This window comes from Salvelinus namaycush, chromosome 2 (assembly GCF_016432855.1).
Source record: "Salvelinus namaycush isolate Seneca chromosome 2, SaNama_1.0, whole genome shotgun sequence".
Classification (NCBI taxonomy): domain Eukaryota; kingdom Metazoa; phylum Chordata; class Actinopteri; order Salmoniformes; family Salmonidae; genus Salvelinus; species Salvelinus namaycush.
In genome coordinates, this window is record NC_052308.1 from 34972913 (window position 1) to 34983781 (window position 10869).

The 10869-nt window shown below is 43.2% G+C and overlaps 1 protein-coding gene across 3 annotated transcripts; it reads right to left on the minus strand.

The window, feature by feature from the left end:
- Positions 1-3998: 3998 nt before the first annotated feature.
- Positions 3999-10441, minus strand: LOC120025622 (plasticin-like). Of its 3 annotated transcripts, none has more exons than XM_038970177.1 (9): positions 9876-10441; positions 6959-7019; positions 6041-6136; positions 5734-5898; positions 5390-5515; positions 4833-5053; positions 4696-4745; positions 4475-4548; positions 3999-4318 (listed from the first exon to the last, which is right to left on the minus strand). In XM_038970177.1, the coding sequence occupies exons 1-9, from the start codon at positions 10439-10441 to the stop codon at positions 4220-4222; spliced, it is 1458 nt and encodes a 485-aa protein (XP_038826105.1). In that variant the 3' UTR covers positions 3999-4219. The 3 variants fall into 3 exon arrangements, with proteins under 3 accessions (XP_038826105.1, XP_038826100.1, XP_038826113.1); XM_038970172.1 differs by having other exon boundaries at positions 4475-4584; positions 4711-4745; positions 9876-10426; XM_038970185.1 differs by having other exon boundaries at positions 4475-4528; positions 4682-4745; positions 9876-10426.
- Between the last annotated feature and the right edge of the window lie 428 nt (positions 10442-10869).

Genomic DNA, 10869 nt, shown 5'->3' on the forward strand with positions numbered 1-10869 from the left:
AACTCAAATTCAGTGGCGATTTTAGCATGTCAATCTCAGTGGCCATCAGTGCCGTTTAAGATGAGAGAGGACGATTTTGAGCATGGCCTTATTTCTATTACAGAATATTGGAGGACTCTCATTCATATTCTATTCACCCAGTTCAATGTAACAGCAATAGGTTTAGGCTCTACATGATACTCAAATTTTCCCTATACCCATCATGAGGTTGCTACAACCTAGCCTATGAAAGTTAACAACTTTGTCACGCCCTGATCTGTTTCACCTGTCCTTGTGCTTGTCTCCACCCCCTCCAGGCGTGGCCCATCTTCTTCACTTATCCTCTGGGTATGTATACCTGGGTTTTCTGTCTGTCTGCGCCAGTTCAAGTCAACCAGTGGTTTGTTTCTGCGCCTGGGTTTCCCCAGTTGTGCTTTTTCTTGGGCGCCTGGTTTTTGACCCTTGCCTGTCCTGACCCTGTACCCGCCTGCACCTTTGCTCCACCTCTCGATTACCGACCTCTGCCTGACCTGAGCCTGCCTGCCATCCTGTACCTTGGCCTCTCCTCTGGATTATCGACCCCTGCCTGCCTTGACCTGTTGTTTGCCTGCCTCTGTTGTTACAATAAACATTGTTACTTCACAGTCTGCACTTGGGTCTTACCTTGATTCCTGATTAACTTAGGTGCACACACAGGTCGAGAGACACATTTGAGGTGAAAGACCCTGACATTCAATACCGCCTTGCACACTCTTGCCTGCATCTAGCTGATATAGGGTGTAACCATTAGTTCAACAGTTGCAAAACGAAGAGTTTCAATAAAGGTATGTTTATCCCCGTTTTGTTCCGTTTAAGAAAAGTTTTAACAGAATCGGTGGAATGAATACACCCCTGATCACGAGTAAACACAGTTCACTCTCATAACAGCCACCAATTACTCTCTAGCTCTATTTCTTTCTTGCTTCTTCATTTTGGAAGAAATTAATTTGTTCAAAACTGTTCAACTATTGTCTTTCTCTTTGAGTCAACTACTCATCACATTTATTCACTGTAGTGCTAGCTAGCTGTAGCTTGTGCTTTCAGTACTAGATTATTTCTCTTATCCCTTGATTGGGTGGACTACATCTCAGTTCATGCTGCAAGAGCTCTGATAGGCTGGAGGATGTCCTCCGGAAGTTTATTTTTATTTTTTATTTAACCTTTATTTAACTAGGCAAGTCAGTAAAGAACAAATTATTATTTATAATGACGCCCTACCCCGGCAAAACCCTAACGACGCTGGGCCAATTGTACACCGCCCTATGGGACTCCCAATCATGACCGGTTGTGATACAGCCTGGATTCGAACCACATTGTATTATTCTACAATGTGGAAAATAGTAAAATAAAGAAAAACCCTTGAATGAGTAGGTGTGTCCAAACATTTGACTGGTACTGTATATTTTTTAGTTGTTGCCTGTTTTGCGTGTTATTTTGGCATTCATTCATGTCACATACCAGTTTGAAAACAATGTAAAAAAAATTGACTTAATAATGCCGCATACAAAAATAGTCTCTTTCTTGAGTAAGGCAGCTCCAAAATGCAGGTGTTTCAGCCTAGCTCAGTTCTTTCTGTGGTTAGAAGGGCAGCCAGCAGAATATACCGAGCGTAGGCGTTGGTAATCTTCTATAGTTGCGCCGTGATTGGTTCAGTGTTTTGTCACTCATGGGGACACTAGGTCACCGCATAATCTAAACAGTTCTGCAAGATGAACAGATACTACACAGAAAATAAACACCCACAACCAAAATGGGGAAAACAGGCTACCTAAGTATGATTCTCAATCAGAGACAATGATCGACAGCTGCCTCTGATTGAGAACCATACCAGGCCAAACACAGAAATACAATAACATAGAAAAAAGAACATAGACTACCCACCCCAACTCACGCCCTGACCAACCTAACACAAAGACATAAAAAAGGAACTAAGGTCAGAACGTGACAGTCTTAAAGAACATTTGTAATGCTGTTTTATTCATGACCAAGTCTAAAAATTCTTTTTTTGATTGAGAACCATACTTAGGTAGCCTTTTCCCACCTGTGTTTTGTGGGTAGTTGTTTTCTGTTTTGTGTCTGCACCAGACAGAACTGTTTCGCTTTCGTTCTCATATTTGTTGTTTTTGTTTGATTTTTAAAAATTTTTATTAAATCATTAACACTTTAAATGCTGCACCTTGGTCCCTCTTCCTTCAGCCCATGGGAACCGTTACAGCCAATTTCTACATATCGAGCAATAACTGGCCATATACTGAATTATCAATAGCCTACATAATCATTATCATCAACATACCTGTCAAAAACCAGGTGTAGCCTAATTGAAATGTTGTGATCACCACTTGTCCCAGCAAAACATTTTCTTCCTGTAAAATCATACGGACGGTAAGATTTTTTTGTGTAAAATAGCTCTACATAATACTGTACTGCACAGCTGTTGGTTTCTTCCAAGAATCACATTCAAATTCAGCGTGACCACCGCCGATGCAGCGCTCGTGAATCGTAGCCTTCACTGCTGTTAAATGATAGGTCATGCACTTTAGTGTCATCAGTGGCTGCTAAGAAATAGTTGTCTAGTCCCTCACACGAATTAGCCTACACCTATTATTGACATTTCTGGACCAATTAGCATAACATCAAAACAAACATTAGGGAATGATTTGTTACATAGACATGTTATTATAGGGTGGTATACCTACATTGTAAAATAGATCATCCACACTTGCATTGCATGTCAACAGGTCAGCCTACAGGTATAATATGCTCTTGTTTTGCAGAAAATAATGTATATTGTCAACGTGTGAGATTAGATTTTTTTTAAATAATTTGCATAAACATGATATCAGATTACATATGTCAAGCCTTAAAAGTGACAACAACCAGGTGCACCTGTTTAGAGTATGTAATGAACGAAACAGTGACTATTTCAGTCTCTAGTTGTATTTTGGTCCCAGTTGCCCTGTTTAAAAGATAAGTACATTAAGAGATTTCCATTGGGACCAATGACCAGCCTCTGCATTACTCACCGGAAGTTGCTTGGCTGCATTTTGTCCCACAAGGTGCCAGTCTCCATGGTGATTAACTAGTAACTGAAATATATTTTCTATTTTAAAATAGTACAGTTCACACAAAAGAGCACTGGAAATCAGATTTCTTAGTTATTATGAAGTATTACTGTGTAATAAATCAAGTTAACTCATTTCTGCTGTATAATAGTTGTTGATTGATATGTTTCACTTATGCAAATACACATTCATTGCAATTGTCAACCTTATCTCCATTTTATACAGGATTATGTAGTAGTATGAGAGTATACAATACAAATGAATAAAGATAAACTCCATAGCTCTGTTCCAGATTACTTTATTAGCATTTTCATTTTCTTTTTTATTCTCTATTGCTGTCAGAAACACACATTCTCATATAATCGCATAGCACATTTCCCTTCTATTTTGAGGTGAGTGGAATGTGAGCAGAGTATGTGGTGCTGCTACTGTGGCCTTTGACCGTTCTGTATGTATCTATAATCAATCCCATTGGTGGTCCCTCTCTGGCAGGATATTTTACATTGAGAGTTCCATGACACTATACAAAGACCCTCTCCTTTTTAAATTGCACTGATTGTTGTCCACTGTCTCTCAAAGCTAAATCAAATCATGTCCTTCGACTGGAGAGAGTACCATGTCAGATATTTTTTTTTGTGTGTGGAGGGATCACAAAAAACCTTTTGCTTTGTTTTTGCCACTTTCCATTTACCCATTTTATTTAATGAAAAGTTCAGCTACAATTTTTTTAAAATATAATTTAACTGTAAATCAAGGCCTCAATTGGTGTATCGATAAAAAGGTTAAATTTGCCCCAGGAGCTACTCAAGTCTGTGTTCATTCACTGCATCGTGTCTGTGTATGCTCATGTATGGCTGTCTTTGTTTTGTATTTTTTCTTCAATGAGGAATGATCGGTTATTTAAACTAGCACCGCGATCACATCCTGTGACTAAGTTTGCTATCTAAAAGAGATTTTGTCAACTTTTAACATTGCACAAATATATACTACAGGCTCTCTGCTCTACAGAAAAATGGAATCTTAAAGGGTGAAAGGTGAGCAGCAATTATGGAGTATGTAGCTTTTAACAATTTTTTTTTGTTCTTTTGTGTTGTATTGCTACATCTGAATCTGGAACAAGTGATTGGTACCTAACTATTCTAGTCATCGTGGTCATCCCTGCCATGATCCCTGTCATTAGTATCATGGTTGCCATCCCTCTCACTCCTCTCCTTTTCCTTCTTTGATTCCTTCACCACCTTAAGGAAGAGAAGAAGATAAACAGACCTCAGTCAAATTCCACCACTTCCTGCAAATGCTTTCTCGTGAAATTACACTGTATAATGAATATCAAGGTGGACATGGAAAGTATGGAACACATTTTCTTGATACCAGGAAATATTTGGAATGTTTACCTCTCCATCACGAGTCTCCACTGTCTTAATCAACACAGGCTTCCTGCTAGGGGTGTCTGGGGTATGGTCATAGCCTATAAGGGGATAAGCCAGATTTAGTGACATAGATACTGATATGTTAAATATAAAGATAATACTGGCAAGTATATGTGTATTTGCATGGAGAGGGAAATAAATTGAGAGATAAAGACTAGTATTATTGGCAATATGATGGAACTCACCCCTATCCCCACTACGGCCATACTGGGAGGGATGCATGGGAACAGTAATCCTAAAGAGAAATTAAGCAATAGGTTAGCTCAGGAATGTGTTCATAATCAGATGCGAGTAAGGATGTCCTAACCCTTATCCTCCTCACCTGCTCTCCTCTCCCTCCAGCAGCTTGCGGTAAGTGGCGATTTCTATGTCCAGGGCCATCTTGACGTTGAGCAGGTCCTGGTACTCCCTCAGGTGTCGGGCCATCTCGTCCTTCAGGTGGTGGATCTCGTCCTCGTGCCGGACCACGTTGTCCTGGTAGTTATTGGCCTCCACGCCAAACTGGTCCTCCATCTCACGCATCTGCCTCAGCAGAGCCTCGTTCTGAAAAATACACACATACATACAGTGAGGGCAGGAGGAAATGGGGGATTTTATTAATAGAGTATCTTGCATCTTCAGGATGCCCAGCCCACATGGGCTTATAAAACACTGTATTCCATCACTGGGGGAAGATTGGGGGAGATTTTGGGGGGAGGAAATTATAAGGGATTTTGCTCACTCGCATCATCCTCTACTTACATGCCTGACCCACTTGGCTGATTCATGGCTGGCAGTCATTTTGGGTTAAGCCTGAGATCATTGTACTGTTGTTGCTCACTCAGCCAGTGTAAATTGTGGTTGATTACAGACAAATAGGCAAGTTCTGTGAGGCCTCACCGTGCTCTTCAGTGCATCAATCTCACAGCTGAGGGACTGCATCTGCCTCCTGTGCTCGTTTTGCTCTTGCTTGGCCTGCCTCATAGCATCAGTGTTACGCTTGGCAGAGTCTGTCAGGTCAGCAAACTGCAAGAGCACAGAACAAACACATAAATAAGAACAGGTGTTACTCTGTGTGTGTGTGTGTGTGTGTGTGTGTGTGTGTGTGTGTGTGTGTGTGTGTGTGTGTGTGTGTGTGTGTGTGTGTGTGTGTGTGTGTGTGTGTGTGTGTGTGTGTGTGTGTGTGTGTGTGTGTGAGACTAGGTAGTTCAATTTTGTGTGTGTGTCCATTGTTCCCCCCTCACCTTGGACTTGTACAACTCCTCAGACTCATACATGTTCTTGGAGGCGATGTTCTCGTACTGGGCCCTAATGTCCTTGAGGGCAGCGGTCAGGTCAGGCCTGGCGGTCTGGTCCACCTCCATCTTCATCTGCTGGGTCTGGAAACTCACCTGCACCTCCTGGATCTCCTGAGAAGACCGCAGAGCAAGTGAGAGGTTACTTTTTTTTAAAGACCTCTAAATAGCAGGTTGAATCCAAAAAGATATGATGATGCATGGATCATCATGAAGGCCATGATTTGTGGTCGACCATCTCAGCAGCTGCATCTACCTCATCATGTAGCTTCTTGAGGAACTCAATCTCATCCATCAGAGACTCGATCTTCCTCTCCAGCTCCAGGCGAGACAGAGTGGCATCATCCACATCCTGGTTTCAGATCAAACCGTTATTAGTAAGTATTTCATCAACCCCCAAACAGGTTAAACAAATCTTATTGGCTTGATCAGATAACTCTAACAGTGAGTGGGATGCATACAGTATTATATCAGCAATGCAATGCCATCAATATTGTGTTTTGTCATACGTATCTTAGTTTGTATTCATTAGCGCACACTGTTAAAACCGTACCTTTTTTTTGAATGAAAACAAGCATTTCTTATTAGAGTAGTTCAGATTAGTCCCTCGCCGTTTCGGTCTGTTTGTTTCCATTTGGTTCCTACAGATGTAGGATCTTAATTTGATCACCCTGTTGCAGGGGAACTTGCCTGCAATGCAGGACATTTAAAACTTGTAGTGTATTTGAGATTTAAAAGGCTTCTGAAGTTTGTAATTTCCACTTTGAAATTTTAGACTTGAAAAATGCATCGACCCCTACAAAAATGTCCATTAATTAGAATTCACATAATAATTCACATTTCCTGTTTCTGCAGGATTATTTTCCTGCTGTAGCAATCTGGCTCAAATTAAGATCCTACATTCTGTAGTGAAAACCCATGATTTCACGATTCTCAGAGTTGTAATGTAATCATAATAATCAGCTCTATCTCAGCCAAACAGAAGATGTCACTGTTATGCAGGGCTATGAGGAAAGGGAAGCTTTGGGTTGGGCTCTGACATCACAACCGGCGAGCCAAATGTGATTATCCAGGCTGAGTATTTCAATCAGACTTTTACCGTCAACTATTGACTCGCTGCCCAATATATTGATTTGGTGTACATTGTGATGGTTTGAGTCTAGGGTGTGTTTACCTTGCGGAAGACAAGCAGGTTGCTCTCAGCCTCAGATCTCTTCTGATTCTCCTCATCCAGTCTGTAAGAAGAAAATACATACAAGGAGAAAATATTTTTTACAATCATGCATAGGCCTATGGAAATTCATGTTGTAGATTCATATTATCTATTTATGGAACCTCTGTCACACCCTGGCCTTAGTTATCTTTGTTTTCATTTATTATTTTAGTTAGGTCAGGGTGTGACATGGTGTATGTATGTGTTTTTGTAGTGTCTAGGGTGGTTGTAAGGTTAGGGGGTTTATTAGAGTAGTTGGGTTTATGTTTAGTATAGAAGTCTAGCTGTGTCTATGGTTGCCTGAAGGGTTCTCAATCAGAGACAGATGTCATTCATTGTCTCTGATTGGGAGCCATATTTAAGGCAGCCATAGGCACTAGGTTTTTGTGGGTAATTGTCTGTGTCTATGTGTAGTGTTTGTGTCAGCACTATCTAGATTTATAGCTTCACGGTCGTCTGTTTGTTGTTTTGTTTCATTTTTCTTCTTAAAATAAAGAGAAGATGTATTTTTCACGCGCTGCGCCTTGGTCCAATCTCTCACCCAAAGACGATCGTGACAACCTCAGATCTCCACCTTAGAATACATAAATTAATGGAAATTCCCTATGTAACTCTTTATGGCACTTCAGAACTAATTTGATATCGTTCACAATACTTGGGTTATAGTCTAGGTTTCGTCCAGCTCTGGACAAAGGAAGCTGAAGCCTTGGGACAGGATGGAACACAGTGCTAATTGCATAAGTGCTATCTGAGGGTTTGTCCCAAATCGTAAGCTATTCCCTACATAGGGCTCTGGTCAAAAGTTGTGCACTTTATAGGGAATAGGGTGCCATTTGGGATGCAGACCTAGTATGTCTGGCTGGGTGTCATAGGTCTCCTCCTCAGAAAGAAGCATCAACTGGCAAAAAGCCTCTGGATCAATTTGGTAATTCACTGTCCTGTAAAAGGATTTGGGAGCGTATCGAATGGGGTCAGCAGCTGCTACATCAAACAAATTTGGCTAATTACCACTTCTTGGAGGTCATCTGGACACACCCTGTCTTAAGCCTGACAGCTCTGGGCATTCTGCCACCAAAGTCTATACTACGTAAGCCTAATAGTATACTGACAGGTCTGACTAAGCCTTCCCTTTCCTAAATGTCAAATATACTTAACGTTTTATAAGCAAATTTAAAGCGTAAAAATATAAAGCCTGGTTGAATTGATATTCGAATAGGTTTTTTAACCTAGTTTTTTAACCCAGTTTGATAAATCTTTTGGTTTTGTATTAGTCATCATAGGACAGGGTCATAGAACACAGAGTGTCTCTTCCACTGTTGTGATGAGTCATCAAAAATGATATCATACGTCCAATGATATCATTCAGTGCACACCATATCCACTCTCTATCTAACATGGAATCACAGCAGGCTCGCTGGGGATTGGCTGTCCCTGTGGTCAGTCACTTGATTGCTTGGCGTGTGTGGGGGAGGGTTACTGCATGTGTGGGGCTTGCTGCCTCACCTCATCTTTAATTCATGCCATGTCGCAGGGGTCCTTTTTTCCTAATGGGGTCCCAGGCACCGTCCCATCATCACAGGGGGACACTGAACATCCCCTAATGGAGCCACTCTCATTGAGTCACATTGATTTTTCCAGATGCTATTTTTCTCCCCACCTACAACTCCCCCTCTTCCTCCTCTACTGCCTCTTCCCTCTCTCATCCCCCTCCCTACATCTTTCCTGGCTCCATAGTGTGCAGTCTATCCATCCTCCTCTTCTGTCATCTCTCTCCCCCTCTCTGGGGCAGGGAAGGGACATGGGGAGTGTTTGTGCGTTTACATGTAGTTAGTGGGTGTCTACAGAAATTGTAACTCAAATGGGGAAAAATACTGTTTCCCATAACTGGTTGTCTGGTTCTTCTCAAGTTTGAGTTTGAAAGAAAAATATTGTGGTTCGGTTTGAAAGGGCTGATGGAACTGCAGTGTTTAAATGTGTTATTGTCTATATTTACATTCCATGAATGCAGGAAGTTTCATCTTCCGTTTAATGGCATTTGTTTGATTTAATAAAACATATTTTATTAAATAATCTGCCTCAACAGTTGCTGAGATGTCCATTGAAAGTTTGTAAATACTGTATAAATGGTCAAGTAGAAATGCTCTAATACTGTAGTGCCTTGTTTTCCTTGGTATCCCATTAATTGCTTGGTTATGATATGCTGAGGCACTTCATCTTGTTTTATGTTGGATCCTTCCTGTCCAATGCCATGACATTTAGCGTGTTTGCGCCCACACACACACACACACACACTGCAGTAAAGCACAGAGTGCGGTAGTATGCTGCGGTGCTTTTGTGTTCATCCTTCCAAAGTGCCACACCCCAGCCAGCCCACCACTGCTGGTATGGAGTTTTTGGTTGGAGCCGAAAGACCCCCGGTCCTGTATCAGTGTTTAAAATACAGCCTATATATATTGTGGTGTAAGGGTATGTTTAAAGATTAGGGGGGGTGATAGGAGGGTGGTGGTGGTGTGTAAGTCACAGACTGTACACAGTCACACACCCTGTCCCCTCCCCGACAGGCTCTGCCCAGAACGTATCTATCAACATCAGAGTCTAAAAAACTGCTAGTCTGCCAACTTCCTGAAATACACTCTCAATCGTTACACCCCCCTTTTCAAACACCACTACCTCCCAAAATCTCTCTACATCACTCATGAACTTCCCAAACAACCGCCCCCCCCCCTACTTCTTGCTCACAAAATCTTTCTACGGTACGTCACCCATGCACCCATGCACTACCCAAGCATCATACAACCCTCCCTTACCTTAACCCTCACTCCCCAAACATCCTTCATACCCCACCCCTCCCTCCCACTCTCTCCTCCATGTCACCCACCTCTGTTTGATAAGGTTCATGTCTTCGGCCAGGTTGTCCCTCTCCACCTGGTACTGGTCCCTCTCCTTTCCCACGTGGTCCAGCTGGCGCCTCAGCTCCCTCAGCTCCTCCTGGAAGAGCTCGGTGGCCCGGTTGGGCTGTCCCTCCTGCTGCTGACCCTTGAACTGGCTCAGCTCCTGCTGCAACCCACTGTTCTGCTGCTCCAGGTAGTGCACCTTGTCGATGAAGCTGGCAAAGCGGTCGTTGAGGTCCTGCAGCTCCACCTTCTCATTGCTGCGGGTGGCCAGGAACTCGGCATTGACTGCGTCGGCCAGCTGGAAGTCCACCTTTTCGTAGGTGAGACGGGGCGGCTGGGTGCTGGAGCGCTGGCGCTGCTGGTGGTGGTAGTTGGAGGAGCGAGAGGGCACCACGGGCGATATAGAGCGCATGTAGTGCCCGCTGGACATTGGCATGCGGGAGTATGAAGGCGAATAGGAGGACATCGAGATGGGGTTGGGGCCCCCGAATGTGCGACGGTAGGAGGTGGAGGCGCGTCCTGAAGGGTGGTTCATTGAAGGGTGGCTCATGGTTGATATTTGGTGCCCTGTAATTTTGCTAACTATCTATTTCGAACTATCTATCTCTCCTTACTGTCTCTGTCTGGTGGAGCCGAAGGTGCCTGGGAGCAGGGAGTGAAGCAACAGGATGTCCGACTGAGGAGTGCTGTGGCTTTTATACACACGAGCTGTACATCCCATCTGCCTTACCCCCATCCCCCGCTGCCTCCCTGCAAACACCCCCTCCTCAGCCACACCCTACTTCCCTCCCTCCTAGTCTCCAGAGCCCCTGCCTCCTTCCTCTATCCATCACTCCTCAACATACATGCAGTCTTAGGCCACTCCCTGGCCCACAGTAGCAGGCCCTCTTCCCCCTATGTTTTCTCTCTCTCTCTCTTCCATCTGCCCCTCCCTTTTGTCCATAGCAGGAGGCCTAACTGTTTCCCACGTTAATGCCT

What these genes read in the sequence shown, in the direction of transcription:
- LOC120025622 (XM_038970172.1), bottom strand. Translation starts at nt 10,426, where the DNA reads ATGAACCACCCTTCAGGACGCGCCTCCACCTCCTACCGTCGCACATTC. An exon ending in TTGATGCACTGAAGAGCACG is followed by an intron (nt 5,054 to 5,389) that starts GTGAGGCCTCAC and finishes TGTATTTTTCAG; the next exon opens with AACGAGGCTCTGCTGAGGCA. An exon ending in TGGAGACTCGTGATGGAGAG is followed by an intron (nt 4,319 to 4,474) that starts GTAAACATTCCA and finishes CTCTTCCTTAAG; the next exon opens with GTGGTGAAGGAATCAAAGAA.